Source organism: Perna viridis, chromosome 11 (assembly GCF_037379345.1).
Source record: "Perna viridis isolate PV_CMFRI_1.1 ecotype Kerala chromosome 11, ASM3737934v1, whole genome shotgun sequence".
Taxonomy (NCBI): Eukaryota; Metazoa; Mollusca; class Bivalvia; order Mytilida; family Mytilidae; genus Perna; species Perna viridis.
Window position 1 is genome coordinate 744940 of NC_142455.1, and position 17346 is coordinate 762285.

The 17346-nt window shown below is 31.9% G+C and overlaps 1 protein-coding gene and 1 long non-coding RNA gene across 4 annotated transcripts; one reads left to right on the top strand and one right to left on the bottom strand.

Annotated features, from left to right (window-relative positions):
* The first annotated feature begins 628 nt into the window (after positions 1-628).
* On the top strand, positions 629-8151 carry LOC148602244 (uncharacterized). 3 transcript variants are annotated; one of them, XM_088552961.1, is made up of 6 exons: positions 635-722; positions 1288-1452; positions 1676-2023; positions 2538-2852; positions 3409-3468; positions 3957-8151. In XM_088552961.1, the coding sequence occupies exons 3-6, from the start codon at positions 1720-1722 to the stop codon at positions 6356-6358; spliced, it is 3081 nt and encodes a 1026-aa protein (XP_088409087.1). In that variant the 5' UTR covers positions 635-722; positions 1288-1452; positions 1676-1719; the 3' UTR covers positions 6359-8151. The 3 variants fall into 3 exon arrangements, with proteins under 3 accessions (XP_088409089.1, XP_088409087.1, XP_088409088.1); XM_088552962.1 differs by having other exon boundaries at positions 722-818; XM_088552963.1 differs by lacking the exon at positions 1288-1452 and having other exon boundaries at positions 629-722.
* Positions 8152-12884: 4733 nt separating this feature from the next.
* Positions 12885-15770, bottom strand: LOC148602245 (uncharacterized). The gene is made up of 3 exons (XR_015916636.1): positions 15478-15770; positions 14922-15012; positions 12885-13837 (listed from the first exon to the last, which is right to left on the bottom strand). It is a non-coding gene; the product is annotated as an uncharacterized LOC148602245 (long non-coding RNA).
* Positions 15771-17346: the final 1576 nt, after the last annotated feature.

Consider the following 17346-nt stretch of genomic DNA (forward strand, 5'->3'; position numbering starts at 1 on the left):
AAAGCATGATATCTTAACTTCCTTAGTTAAGAGGGCATGGTTGGCCAGGTGAGCCGTTCACGCTTTTTTTTATATTCTTGTACACTATTCATTTTGAATATTGCCCTCAGGTCACGAGATCAGTAATATTACATTCTATATTTAAACGAAATATAAAAAAAACTGATACTCCAGTTTAAATCAGCTATTATTGTAAGGTTTTATTACTTTGAAAATAGAGTGACGAAATGTGACAACGTTTGTAAGACATTATTCAAAGTGGTATTTTAGATTGTATAACAGCAATAATTGTGGATTTATCTAATAATCGCAAAATAGAACGATAGTTTCATATGCAAACCATACTTTTCCTAGGAAGATATTTAATCACCAAATAGGTTTTATTTACGTGTTTTCATGAATTGTCAGTATAAATATGCGTTTTCACATGCTTTTCATTGCAATTTTAAAATATGGGAAAACACATAACAAACAGATGCTCTAATTTGTTTTCGGGTTAGGATAAAATTAGTTTCTTTTTTTTTTCTAACATAACCACAATATTTTTATTGGATTATTAGTTATAAACAATAACCCCGTAGAAAGACAATACAAAAGTACGTTTTTCCCGTGCGGTCTGCATACAACGAATTAACCTTAATGTATATAGACATCTATATACACTTAATCAGGAAGTTGGTTTACTTTACTACGATGCAAACTCTTATGTGAAGGTGGCGATCGTAAGTGAAATTGTGTTTCAGTATATGCAATTGTTCTGATTTAGTACAGGTCCAGGGCTTGTTAATTTACAAAGCTACCAATGATCTTTAACTCAGGTTAGATGTTATTGCTTTTAAATTTGTACTTTATTTAAAAAAAACAAAACATATATCAGGTAGCAATATCATACTGGCTCATCGCGGTCCGATGCTTATTGCATTACACTATGGCAAAGTCGGAGCCAAATGTGGTTTACAAAGAAGCTATACTGCAGCCAATTTAAAAATCATTGTGCAATTACACATCGACACTTTTTATCATAAAATTGTATGTATATCTTCAACGTTCTGGTAAAAAAGGTGTTAATTTTTTTAATCAAGTGTATAAAATAACACCATTTCAAAGAATATTTAGAATCTCTTATTTAATACTGTCATTTCTCCAGTTGTTATACACCCGCAGCTGAGAAAAAGACTGAAAATTATCATTGGAATTCATATTGAAAAGCAAAACGCTGGATGTTTAGCAAAAAGCAGTAACTGTTCAAATTTCCCTTTATCTGTGACTTTGATGTTTATGTTTTAGAGTTTTAGAGTACGTATGGGTACATATTATTATAGTTCCGGTCAGTTGGAAGTAAGCTATATCCATGATGACTGCTACAATGTACCTAGCATTGTCTAATGCTGAAACATATACAAAGCTACAAGTGATGTAATGGATATATAACATTTTGTAAAGTTTTGAAAGGTATACAATTATTCACACCACTAATTTGAAATCTCTAAGCATCCGAATACACATATCACCTCAAAATTATTGTTATTTTTTACATTTTTATAACATTACATTTGATGGTTTTCTAAATTTCTATTGGAAGAACAGCACATTCCGCATAGTTTTAGTTGACAGTGTTATTACTTTTGAACTTTTTTAAAAGTACAATTTGTGAATGGACATTGCTTTGTTGTAGGAAAGAATCATGTACAGGTATCTAAAAGAATATCAGTAAGGAAGATGAATGAATCTCAGGCAGGTTTCTACACGGACCTCTGTTGTTCGACAAAACTGGATCAAGAAGTTTTAGACGAACTGATTTCCGAGTTAATTTTAACTTTTGAAGACAGAGAAGATATACTGCATCAGTCAACACAAAGGGAGCGCAATGAGACCTTACTTGATATATTGTCAAGCCGTCCGTATGATACAACTTGCTACTTGGCTGACGCACTAAACAATTGTAATCATAAGTTATCTAATATGGTGAAGCTATCCGCAAAGAAGGAAGTATTCATCAAAGGAAAAGACACAGATGCATCAAGTGAGATCATTAATTTTCAAATTAATTCTGCAATGCAATATTTTGTAATTTTTAAAAGTTTGATTGTATGATATTTATCAAAGCCAGGGACTCTCCTTACTCAAATATATTAATTCTTCTATAAGTCTAAAATTTTTACTTTTGTTTAAACGAACATCTGGAATCTATCATGAACACATACGAAGAAATGCAACTAATATATTACCAACAATAGAAATCATATACAATTGCTTCACAGTATATAATTAAACGTATCATATTTCAAGTTGTAATAAATTGTACTTGCTGAAAGGATACACCTTTCTAGGGGTTATAATGTAATTAATGCTTTTCCAAACAATAAAACAACACACAAAACAAAAACAAAACAACGCAAAACAAAACAAAAAAAAACTAAATGAAACCACAAACAAAAACAGCGAAAAAAATTAAAAAGCAACTAACAAAACAATATAAAAAACCCGGGAAAAAAATCAGAAACCTGAACGATAAACTGACAAAAAATACTTTTTAGTGGTACAGATTCACAAGATCAAACTACAGAAGAATTTTAAGAAAATCGTCCATTCGGTGGGTTTTACAACAGGGATCTTAGACTACCTCATATCACAGGCTACCATTACCAAGGAGGAACAGGAAAACATATGTAAAGAAGGCATTACCAGACAGGAAAGTAATAGAAGATTGCTGTCAACATTGGTTTATCAAGACGATAAAGCTTTTAATCAATTCATTGCGGCTCTTAATACAGATGAATATTACATGGAAATAGCCAACAATATACAGTCAACAGAAATATCATTGGAAGAGATACGACTGTACAAAATAGGTAAATACTTGATTTGATAGGTAATCTGAGAACGATTGAAAGTGATGTTCAAGTGGCATTTTGAGACATGGATTTCAGTCGATTTAAAGAACACCTGTGTATGGATTTTATGTTGTTCAAGGATTTACGCTGCCTATTTAAAAAATAAGATCTTTTAAACTAGAAAAATATCAGATGAAACAAAAAATGATGGGTCAGTATGCTCGGTTTTTAGATATAAGCATTGGCAATTTTGGCGGGAAAAGGACTTCTCTTGATTTTCAATAGTTTTTATCTTAGTAATACTTATTAAAAACACTAAGAAAGTACGCAGATTTCATCCACAAAAAAAAAATGAAATTATGAAATGAAAAGTGGGGGTCACTTTGTAAAAAAATATAAACGCTGTGAAATGGATAAAACCAGGGGAGTCTGGAAATCTTATTATGACCATCGAACATCCTTCAACATCTTGTGATTGGTTGTTTGTAGAATAATCTTGAATCAATTACTATTACCTTTTCTATTAATGACTTACCTTCACTTTGATGTAGTTAATAGTAATGCCTTTTCTTAGGTATAGAATCATCGAAAGAAAGGAAACACATTGAGAGGTCAATACCAAGAAATATAAGAGGTATAAGATTAATGTATACTCCTGATGTTAAGTAAAAATAATTTGGTTGTACTGAGGTCCTGTTGAATCTAGGCCAAGTACAAAAATATCACCAAAATCAAGATAAAAATATGAAATCCTTACAGATATACCTCTGAGGTATAAGTATAATACAACGGTTTTTCATTAACTGTTATAATGGGAGTAAAGCGAAGAAAATGTAAACATCTTATAAAAGAATGTAAGACACAAAGTGAATAAAGTCATGGGAAATGTCGATGTTTTATTTCAAAATACGAATATAGAAGAAAGCATAATTTGGCAAAGGTGGATAAGAACTATATATCATATAGAATAGGAAGTTTACTCCATATTAGTACTGATATTTGAATAGAGAATTTTGCAGGTTATTCTTGTGGACTGAGTACATGTTTATCAATTGAAAACTATTTTTTAACATGTATGAAAGGTAATTAATGTAGACAAACATATTCAATATTTTTTTTCAGAAAAAATAAAAATAAAGATAAAGAAGTGGAAAGTGCAAGATCAACAATTTGTATCGACCAGAGCCGCTGATCATGTATTGCAATGTATAAATCACGAAGCCTGTGTAGTTGTCTCTGGTAATTCTGGCTGTGGTAAGACTTTCACGGCTCATCATGTTGCCCTAGAGATGAAAGAAAAGGGTTATTACATTGTACCAACTGTGAAACCAGAAGATATTACTAACTATATTATTCCAAATATTAAAATGTTATTTGTGGTAGATGATCTTTGTGGTAAGTTTACTGTTAATCACATGGAATTAAATGAGTGGTGTTCAGTGTTAAAAGATTTGGATGAAATGGAAAACAATGACAGAATTAAGGTCTTAGCAACTTGTAGGCTTCAGATATTTAGGGACGAAAGATTAAAAGACCTTTCTTTATTTCAAAATTGTGAATGCAATTTAATCTCAAATGAACTATTAATGAGTTATGAAGAAAAAAGAGAACTGACAAAACAATATTTCGGAACCAACATTGACAACATCAAACACCTTGAAAAGTACGATTTTTTCCCCTTTCTATGTCAGTTGTATGGTAGAAATACACACATTGATGTGCATCCATTGTCCGAAAATCCGTTTGGCATTTTTCAAGAAGAGCTGAACAAGTTACAGAGAGGTGACGATGATGGAAAATTAAAATATTGCAGTTTACTTTTATGTGTTCTACTGAACAACACACTGAAAGTTAAAGACTTGGATTACATAAGTAATGACCTACAACAAATTGTTGCTGCGACACTTAAGATTTGCAGACTTAATAAAGGGACCCAAGAATCAAGTATTTTAGAAGCCATGAGGGTACTTGAGAGCACCTATGTAAAATTTGAAGACGAGTCCATAGTAATTGTTCATGATAAACTGTTTGACTTTCTTGCTAAATATTTCGGTGAGAAACATACTGCGCTCTGCCTGAAACATGCACATCCACAGATTATAAAGGAGCGGTTTAATTTATACGACATCCAAAGGGGCAACAACGATTTGATCAAACTCCCACTTGATTATGCCAAGTCCTATATTGAACGTTTGATAAATATATGGGAGAAAATGGGTATTGGGTATATACTAGGTAATGAAAACATAAAGTCGGAAAGATTTTTTAGCGAGTTTATAGACCAGGTGAATGAACTGCCCGAGTATCGGATCAAACTACTTGTTAACCAGCAAAGTGATGATGCAATACCTTTAGTAGAGGCTTGTAGGTACGACAATAAACACTTCGTTCGATGGATGCTGTCAATCAAGATAAGTTCAAATAAATTATATTATAAACAAAGTGTTGGCCGTATTGACGGCGCTCCCTTTTTGGATGTAAACGTATTTGACACCAAAGGAATGTCTCCACTGTACGCTGCCTGCTGTTGTAGGGGGGATCCTTATATAGTAATAGAACTCCTCAAACATTCTTCACTGGATGTAAACATACGTAATAGTATGGGTTGGTCACCATTGTACGTTACCTGCTATGACGGAAATATTGATAAACTGAAAGCACTTCTTAAACATCCTTTTCTTGATATTAACCTATGTGATGAAGATGGGTGTTCTCCTCTGTTTGTAGCTTGTTTCAGGGGAAATGCTGAAACAGTGATAGAACTACTCAAACATCCTTCAGTAGATGTTAATTTAAGCGACAATAATGGATCTACTCCCCTGCATGCAGCTTGTTCCAATGGAAATATTAGAACAGCGATAGAGCTCCTCAAATACCCTACGCTCGATTTAAACTTATGTGATATTGATGGATGTTCTGCATTAGTTGCTGCATGTCTGAATGGAAATACTGAAATTGTGGTAGAACTGCTAAAACATCCTTCCCTTGATATAAATTTGAGTGACAATAATATAAGCTCTCCACTTTATGCAAGTAGTTTCACTGGAAATGCTGATACAGTATCAGAACTCCTGAAACATCCTTTAGTAAAAGTCAACCTTTGCGATAAAGATGGGTGTTCCCCTCTATACGCCGCTTGTTTCAACGGAAATGTTTTCACGATCAGAGAACTCTTAAAACATCCATCATTAGACGTCAACCTATGCACGATAAATGGAGAAACCCCCCTATTTGTAGCTTGTACCTTGTCAATAGAAATGTCATGTATCGGTAAAGTGAAAGAACTTCTCAAACATCCTTTACTGAATCCCAACATTTGTAATAGATATGGAAAATCTCCTTTACATGTTGCTGTCGAAAACGGAGACCTTGTTACAGTGAGTGAACTAGTGAAACATCCTTCAATAGATATAAACCTGGTTGATCTTGATGGTCATTCCCCCATTTATTACGCCTATGAACAAGGTGATTTTGAAATAGTAAGTCTCCTTACACTATGCAGACTTGATGCTCAAACTGAGTGAGCATAATTCCAAATTGTAACAAAAGTAATATTTGGATGTATATCTGAATATCTGCTTGTCAAAACTAAAGTTTTATTGAAACAAATAAAAACAAAATAACAATCATAGAAAAGAAATGCAAATTCCGGAAGGCTGAACACGAAGAAGTTTAAAATTCGACTTTATGCTACTGAAAATTTCAAAGTTTTAAGTTTTTAAGTCGCGTAGTATTAGTGTATCAATTTTGCCCGCATTCACAATATGTGCACCAAATGTTCATCTTATTATTGTGAGCCAACTTTATTCATAACACAGCAGAGTCTTTAAGTTTGTTTATTGTATTTACAACGATTTTTTTTAATATAAAGCCGATGTGGTCTGTCATCATCATACTGCTCATAATTTTACAAATGGTTTATTAAATGACCTACCATATCAACTATGTTTTTGACGTTTCTTTATTTAAAGATGCAAATTATTCTGCAGGTTTTATCGGCATTACGACGAACTTTTTTTTTCATTGAATCAGCAAAATTCAGTAGAATCAGTACTGACCACATTTGGCCGCTAATACAGCTTTAAAGACGTTCTGATTTTGTGCTACAACTTGTTTTTGTCAAGTGGTTTTACAGTATATATAACTGTACAGATTGTTCATTGAATATTTCCCATAGTTTTTCTATGTTTGTTTTTTAATGGCAAATGGTAGTGACGGTACCCACATATAATGTCCAATGATATGCTTTCAATATTTATTGTCGTCTCAACCAGTGCCTGTTTATTTGTATGTTCGTATGTCTATACATGTGTTAGTAATTTAACGACTTAATTGCCAAAAATGAAACTAATTCCGTTTTATGATATAAAAATACGTTATCCTCTAAAACAGACTTCAACGAGAAGCATGATTGTGACCAGATATCTAGCCAGATAAAGGAGGTATTTACCCTTACACCATCTAAGACTATTAATTCTTATTTCTTTTGCCCATCGTTGTCTAACAAAGTGCAAAATACAAGCTAACCATGGTTCGCGAGCTTCTTGTCGGGTTGATTTACTGCTTTTATACATAGCTATAAAATAGTACACGTAGTTGATTTAAAATAATATTTTATAATAATAGTGCTATTTTGCTGAAAAAGTATAGTTTTGTAGTTGCACGTGCTTTCTGACTCTCAATTTGAGATAAAAGAGGATCCATTATATTTCTAAGCATGGTATATTTTTACGCACAGCTCTGCATTTAAACCAGGCAGATGCTTATGATTGGTGATATGCAATTTATTACCCCAAAACTGTTTTGATTGAACTAACTTTATTAGGCCTCATATAAACTATATTCGACAATAAGGGTGCAAATGAAAGTTTGTCACAGGATAAATCACCACTAAAATTAGGTTTTGTTCAACTACAGAAATGCAAATGAAAGTTTGTCACAGGATAAATCACAACTAAAATTAGGTTTTGGTCAACTACAGAAAAGTATGGGCGAATTTCCTACAAGTATTTTGACATTATAAACAGTCTAAAACATTCCACGATATATAGCACTGATGAAATGAACGCAGTAAGATTTTTTTTCGGACGTAACAAATGTGTTTGATCAGTTTCTTCCAATAACCTTTAGATATGATGAATCCCCCGCCTGCCCAGACCCATACTTACTTGCTAATCTTTGTGAAATATTAGATAATTGCTGCTATTTTTTTATCCGTGCAATATCTCACATTAGGCAATGGTCCACGGCATGTATTATATTTGGTCATGCTTTTATCAGTTGTAATAATTTTGACAAATAAACAGTTGACTATTTATTCTATTTATTTTCACTGAAACGTTTGTGATTGTTAAATTTAAGGAATTTCCAATATGTTCAAAAGAAGGTTACAGCTTCAGTTTGTTGCCAAGATTAAAATGTGCTTCGAGTGGTTGTTTTTTTAGCGAAAAGTAAAAACAAATCAGTTTCACACCTGCACCGATACGCACAACTACTTGGTGGATTTATTTGTAGACATTACAGTAAATGGTGAAAAAAAATGGTTTTTACAGTCCTTGTGCTGATAGTCTCAACTACTTGAAAGATGAATTAGTGGCAGACAATGTCTATAGCCAATGGCAATCGGTAAATCTAATTAAGCTTTTGTTATGTATGTGCTATTGCTGTTGATCGCTTCGTTTCAATTTAAGATTTTTCAATGGAACGAATAAAAAGTAACTTTTTTGTGACTTTGCTTCACCGATACAAACATATTCAAATAGAAACTTATAATATATTGTAAATTTTTTTCAAATGTATGTACCGAACAATTATATTTGCATGGTTTTAGTTGAGATGTTACTAAGTTATTTCCCTTACGTTTTTGATTACAAAACGCCCGTAAATGTCGACATTTTTGTGGTCGGTTTTGTAACTACATAAAAGGAAAGCTCGTGAACATCGAATGACAAACAAAAGATTGGAACCAATGGGAGAAGGTATTGAAATATGAGTATATGTAGAGCAACTGCCAATATCTGACTGAACATCACAAATAGTCCGAATGCCTTTTACCCTGCATTTTAAACTTTTTTTTAAACATGGCCTATGGGTTGTCCGATTTAAACAAGTGCAAAACTTAATTCACAGATTTTGGATATTTATTTTTTTCAAAGCAGTAGGGTGGAAGAATATCTGACTGGTGCTCTCTTCCACGTTCGCGTGAACATGGAAGAAGAGATATTGATCAATCTTTGAAGAAAATAGATTAAGTATAATAGGTCGATTGTCAAAATTTATATTAATAAGGACCAATCACCTAATTTACTGATGGAGTATGGCTGTTTAGATAGGATAATATGCTAAGAGATAATATTACTATTTCTCCAAAATAATCACGACGCTTGCAAGGCATTATTTACTATTCATATCTTACAAAGAGGCGACCAAGCAAATTAAAATCAATAACCCGAAGACCCCATAATTGATTAAGACTACCACAACAACAAAAAGAGACAAAATAATAGAAAAAAAAACCAAAGCAAAACAAAACAAATAAACGAAAAATCAAATAAATAAATGTAGAATATAATAACAAAACAAACAAACAAAAATAAAATAAACAGATGTTGAAACTATATATGAAATACATAATTTCACCATCATTCAGAAAATCCCAGCCCAGTAAGGGCCCGGTTGTCAAAATGATAGGCCAACAGCAACGCTATGCTTGTCCTAGAAGGCGACTAAATAGCGATCAGAACCCTCGACTGTGGTCCTGGTCTCACTAACCACTTCCGGATCTAATGGCCAACCCCTCTATGTAGTACCAAAAATACACTGAACATATACCTATGCATTGTAAGTGCATTATTTGTGTGTATTCTGATTAAAAGTAGTCAAAATAAAGCTGATAATGTGTACATTAAACATAAATTTGTAATTTACTACAAAAGTGGATGAATATTGTTTACATGTGTGAGTAATTTGTCTCCATGCTGTCAGTTAGCAGAAAAGGTAAAAATGTGGATTTTCAGTATTATTTATTCAAGTCAATTTTGTGAAAGAGTAATTAAGGAAACCAAGGTTATATCGGTAATCAGACATACACAACAAAGAACGCAAAGTAATTATCATACATTCAAAGTAACAAAAGCAAATGAGCAACTCAAACTCCAATCAAAACTGGGAGCATGGACCAGGTGCACCGGTGGGGTAAGCGTCCTCTGTTTTTCTAGAAACACCATCCGAGTTGCTCATAAAAAGTCAAGTCCGGGGTAGACAAACGAGGAAAGGAAAACTATGAACCGTTGAATAAATATGTTTTCATGGTACATATGGATACACCATAACGATCCATGAGTTCATGATGACGACCATAAAACTTCTGCTACGACTTCAATCTTGTAGCAACATAACCCTGTTCCAGAAGCCTATTTGTTAGAGTTCTAGTGGGATACATAATGCTGTGTAGTTTCATAAAAATCTGGTATAACGTACGAGTTGTGATATGAACACTCCATACGCAGGTGCTGAAGGGATGTTGCCACAGAAGAAAGGAAAGTTGACAATTCTGAATGAAAAGTCATCATGTTTGTAGTAAAGTTTGGTCAATAGTTTTCTTTTACCATCAATTTTTAAGTATAGGTCAAGATATGACGCTGACTTCACAGTGTCTGTAGTATCCTTTATTTTAAGTTCTTTGGGGGATAGATGCGATGTATCAAATCCCCGAAATTGGGATTGCTAAAGATAATACGTCATCTATATAGAGGAAACTGCGATGTTTAAAGGATCTAGCTAAACGATATTCTTTCATTTGGGTCAGATCAGCTATAAAATCAGCCTCATAGCAAGTAAAGGAGAACAATTTGTTCCCATTGGAATGCCTACTGTTTTAGAAAAACACGTCCACCACACTGGGCAAAAATGTCGATTAAAAATTCCAGAATTTTGTAAACATCTTCCTCTGTATATTCGGAAGATGATTTGGAATTATTTCTTACAAAGTATGAGGAATCTCTACCATGAACTATTTATTTGTATCTAGGTGTACCATCTTTTTTGAAAAAAAAAACAACGATGTATAATGTTTTTAAGTCGGGATATTAACTTAATATGGGAAATAGAAGTATACAGTGTTGAAAAATCATAGGTTTTAACGCTATTATATTCAGATAATAGTCTTGAACTGATTGTCTCCAAAAGATCTTTCGAATTTTTTACGATCCACATTGAATTAATACCACTACGGGAGTAACAAGTGTTGGTAGGACTGCCGACCCTCTTTGACAGTTGTGAGTATAGAAGTTAAAATTTTTGAAAGGGGTCCTTCACGGCATCCATAAGAACTTTTAAAGTTATAATTCAAATTTATGGAGCGTGGTTCACGGTACTTGGGACCTTTAGAAAGGATATTTTGCAGAGATTCGTTTTCGATGATGGTTAAATCTCCCGTAACGACGTGACCAGAATGGAGAGCTTTTGCAAGAACAGTCCGGTGGTTTAGCCTTGAAGTCCTTAATCGCGAGGTTCTACAATAGCCTTTTATAATTGAAAATTTTGGATGCAATGGGTGAAGTGAATGTGGAATGTGAAGAATTTCTACAATCATGGTACCATTAGCATAATAATTTTGAAAGCCTTATTTACCAAGCTTCGAAATGGTATTTAACTGTAAGATGTCCCGGGAATTCACTGTGAAACTTTGAAAATTACTTTTTTGACATGTAAAGAAATAGAAACGTTAGAAGTGGTAAGTGAGACCCATGGCGCTTTGCCCGAAGAGCAACTGGGTTGTAAGCCTCAGGTTGTTAAATGGGGTAATCATGGCATGATACTACATGTTACATGTAAGTGTAATAAAATGTAATATTGCACAAACATGTTATATTATTCTTTTTATTTCTGGAATGTCAAAATTTATTTGGTCAAATTTGTCCCATATTTATTGTACTGAAATGAGACCTGTGGATAATACTTGCCTCTATGCAAACCAGACAATCTTAACTCAAGGTTATATCAAATGAATGTTGCTAAGTATAAACGGAGCCACATTCAAATATTGCCTTCAATATCACGAAACTAACAAGCTATAACTTTAGCATTAAAATTTAACAATACAAAATGGAATAATTTTTGACAATAAAATACTTTCATCAAACCAGTAATTGACCCTTAATTGATATCAAATATTGACATATGACATATATAACTCGTTTGAAAAAAAATATCAATGCCATTTGTTATAACATGATCTATATATCTTAATTTTATTGAAATATACTATGTTTGGCTTTTACACTGTAAAACTGGTTGTGCAGGTAAATTTGGTATGATTAATGCATTGCCATTCATCAATGGGTTATTCCAATCAACTCAGAGTCTAGGAGTGGTTGCATTACTATTTGTATAACAATTTCCTAAACCGTAGCCGATTTGTTGTTTCAAACTATTATATAATATATTTCTGAACATCTTGAGATAAACCCAAGTAATACAAGTTATGACACCGGTTCACTTATTTTAATACCAGTTAGTATAGTTTTGCTATTACTTTTATACATTGGCATTCAGATAAAATAGACTAACATTTGATTCATATTTCCTTTGCCTCTGTTATTGACAAGAAAAACATAATTGCAGAAAATATTGCTGTTTATAGATCATTTATACATTATGTTGAACAATTATTTTTGTTTCATCAATTTCACCCATTGCATTAAAAGAAGATCATGTTTAGGTAAGGCTTCAAAACCACTATTTTCAAGTGTGTTTTAATGTACACATTTAAACAGATTAAAAAATCTGCCAATACAAACTTTATAAAGTACTCTTGCTCAAAGATACATGCAATCCGGGTTTTATACATAAATGTCAGGAAAAAACATGATAAAATATATGCTGTCCCAGGAAGACTACGACGCTCGAGCAATTGAGTCACAAAATTTTGTTTTTTGACATAGCGGATTACAAATATAAGAATTCGATAATATTTTTTTTGCGACAAATTCATTCGGTAATGGATAAATAAGGTACTTGAAAATTACCATGAAGTTGATGAGTGGGGGTTGCACGGTGGACTAATTGTATTTAATTGCATGTATAGTAGTAGATTTCAATGGCATGTCGTAATACTGAAGTAGACAGTTTTTAAATATTATTTTTAAGTTTATTGAATAAACATAATTAATGCATTATGATTTTTTTTGTTACCATGTTGAATCATTTAACACCGTAACACTACATGTCATCGAAAATCTCTCATTCGTAGAAGATGTACATTAATATAAGTCTTTTTTCGTTTCTACGTTGAAAGCTATACAATCAACTTGGCAATTAAGGCTATGGAAATCGTTATTGATTTAAGGATTTCATCCCTTATATATATAAATATATATATGTCACAAAAAATTAATATTATACAATGCTGATTCATATTTTACAGGATATTGCCATGAGGAAGAAAAACTATTAACCTAACAGATAACATAAGTGTGTGTTGTAAATCCCGGTCGACAATCAGTAACACTGAGTAAGGATTTCTTCCGTATTTTCAAGAAAAACAATATTAAAAGCTTTCAAATTAAAATTATATAAAGTTATGAGGAAAATGAATCCTGGTTGATGTAAAACATTAAAAGGAATAAACATGTCTAAAATTGTCAATATATTACACAGCCGTATTTCATTATGTTGAATAAATAACAAAAACAAGAACGTTTTAAGAAATCTACTCAATTTCAATTAATCAACTACTCTATCAATAACCACATTTTCATCCTAATAGCGATGATAGGTTTCTTACTTCCTGTTTTAAATGGTCAAACTCTCGATATCATATATGTATGTCTCCAAGATCAACCAATTTTCAGACTTGTGTGCGCAGGTTTGGATGTTTTGATTTAATATACCATCATTTGCATCACGTGCTGATAAAGGATAACTTTCGTGTACTTAGGTTGAGCTCTGACGTGTATCTTTCAACAATGCAATATTCTCCCTACCGTACGCTGTATCAGTGCCTTCAAAAACAAAAACATTTAATTGCATCAAGGAATTTTGAATACAAATATCAAAAGAGATTCCTACACATAACCATCATTAAGTTTTAAAAAACATAGGTTTGTTTGTAATATAACATTTTTTTTGTATCATAATGTGTCTAACATCAGTAAATAAAGGTAACAGATAATAGATTTTGCTTTAACGTTGTCAAATTTTACCGGTGTCAAAGTTCATGGTACATTTTTTTCGTCCTTTTTTAAGTATAATATTGATTGTATTTAGAAATTATTGTCCAAATAAGTTTCTGCAAAAACTGCATCTAGTGATTACATGTTATAATAAGACACTATAAAGTAGAGTTAGTTGTAATAACAATATGACTGCAATAATATAACTATTGAAAATTGGGAAAAAATAAAACAAAATGAAATTTATTGTCATATTTTCTTTCAGGACAATATTATCAGTTTTTTAGAGACAAAAATTTTATGATTGAATGATGTCATTTATGAATTGAAATATTTCCTTTAAGTTAACAAAAAACAAACTAAAACAAAAAAACAAAAAAACAAAACAGGTAATTAAATACCGGGGTCCTTTCGTTTGAAATTTACACAGACAGGAATAAATATTTCACTTGACAATATAATTGTCATTAATGATTGTTGTGAGATTACTAGTTTCCAAGTACGTTCGCGCTTTAGATTATTTTAAGGAGGACCATATTATGTATGTAATATGTATCAACTTCATATATATGCAATATCATGACAAGTAAATCTGTAAAAATATATGTACTAACACTTTTGATGATGTGCAATCATCATTACAAATCCCTGCAATAAGTGTAATTTCAAATTTTATTCAACTTATTCAAATTTACGTAGGATAACTGACTGCTAAACAACGATACTCCGCAAAAGTTATAAAATATTTTTAACAACAAGATACAGCACTATGATGAAAAAATCTTAAATCATCACATAGAAAAATAATAATAAATAAATAAATGTCGATGAAACTATCAAAACACTGAGAAATTAAACTTAAAAAAATATATGAATATTTATTATAATACTTTTATGATTCAACATTACTCACAAGCGACATTAATGCATCAAAACAAATACTATGATCCACTTTACTATTTCTATTTGCATGGTAATTCTTAAGCTATTGTCTGTTTATGAATCTGTAAATTAAAAAAAAATAATCGAAGTGTTCTTACAGAATGTGACTGTATTATCAGTGAAGCTTAAATTATTGATTATTTTGTTATCGAAAGAACTGACTTGAAAATGGTCACTTTAAAATTCTCATTGAAGTAAGTACCAAATAATGCAAATACTTAAATACCCCACTAAGTGTCAATATCTATAACATGGTAAAGAAACACCATTTTGAATGTTTCATTAGATTAATTGCACCATCAGAATCAAGGAAAAAAAATAAAATTGTCCATATTATTATGATGAACCCCCTCCCCCCTCCAAAAAAAAAGAAAAAGAAAAAGAAAAAAAAAGAAAAAGAAAAAAAAACAACAACAACAACAACAAAAAACGTAGCCTCAGACCGTAAACTAAGCTATATGGAAAACATCACGTAATTATACTATAGAACAGGACACATAGTAAATGGATGATATAATGATATTTACCTTTGAAAATTGTCTGCTGCACTCAAGGTATACACTCAAGTCTATATCACAGTTGTGCGATAAACTTCTTAGAATGTGAATTTTTTCAAATGTATAGCATTAAGATCAAACTTTTTCAAGTGTAATTTTTATAAACTCAATTAGTTTTGTCTGACCAATCAGAACTGGCCACAGAGAACTAAATCAGGGGTGACAATTAGCATTGTAAAGGCAGAAAAGTATTAAAATCAGATTAAATGAAGTATGACTGATCAAAACCCAAACATACTAGAGACCAAATATAGCAGACGACGGAAAATAAAATGAATACACAATATCTGGCAAGCAATACACAATGGCGGAATAAGTATAAAATAATTAAAATACACCCTATCACATTTAGGTACACATACAGCAACCGAAAATAAAAATAACCTATCATATCTATAAAACAGAATCTCTTAATCAATTTAAACCTTCATCTTGATGTCGCATACAATAAGTTGGTCTTCTATAAAACATATACCATCGTACTCTTAGCATTTAACTAACTATTTTTAAACTTACTAGCTGTTCATGAAATGCGGTTGAGTAATGTTTAACATATATAAGTACAGTTTGAAGAAATTTGTAAGAGGGATGAGTCAAAGAAACAATAACCCATTAATACAGTAAAAGACAGAAAAATACTGGCAAAAGGCTTTCCATGATTGTAGAGATTTTGTCAAACCGTGACGATTACCTTTGAATGGCCCTCGAAACGACAAATATACCGGTTTGGCAAATTAGGTGAAATGCATGAAAAAGCAAAACCAAACTAGTATGTCAATTGTTTGTTAAACAATTGAAAGGTCTTTCCCTTGAAAACTTTCTCCTTTAATATTCACTGTAAGACATTTTGTTTGATACATAAAATGCTAACCTTCTACAACAGTTTGACTTTTTACACTTGGTGACCTTGTCAAATGCAATTGTCGATGTCTCCATCATGATTTTTGTAATGTAAACTCGACGAACTTTCGTTAGATATACAACAACCATACTTTCTGTGAACTTTAGAATTTTGTACTTTCTAACACAACTGGGTTCTTTTTTCTGTATAAAAAATAAAACTTGAGATGTACACATTATGACCTTTCATTTGATATGCGAGAACCTAACTATATAAACAACTTAAGTTTTGCACTCATTGACCTCACCCAACTCATTTTTTTTCGAGACAAAAGATCGATATTTCGGATGTACGCTTTAAACCTTTCATGTGATATGCAACAACTTTACCCTCTAAGAACTTTAAATTTTTGCACTTAATGACCCTACTCTTTGAACATGTATGACTTGTCATGGTTGAAACTCTGATATTTGAAATGTGCTCATTTAGACCTTCAAAATGCTATATCACATGACCTCCTTCGACGAAGTTGAAAAAATGATGCAATATCAAATCTATAAATAGGTATTAATGAAATATATAAAACAATTGAAAAATATGAAAATTTTAAGTTGTTGTAGTATCATTGGTTTTTTTTTTGCCCTTGGTATTTTGTCAAATAGTTGTACTTGTGCAGATCTTTAAATTTTTGGAATGATCATTTGTGTGTCTGTTGTGGATTTTAAAATATATACCCCGCTCTCAAAACTTAAAATGTCAATAGATCAAAAACTAGACAACATATCTCAAATCTGAAAGCTGTATGATAATTTACAGAACATATGCAACAAAATGACCGAATAATTTGGGCAATTTTGAAGCTCAATTGGAGCTAAATGATTATTAAAAGATGATGCAATAGCAAACTCCAGAACCAGAAGTCGTAGAGACACGAAACTACCACCATACATCTTACATCTTAGGATTACTTGACCTTGATAAAACTAACACGGTCAAGG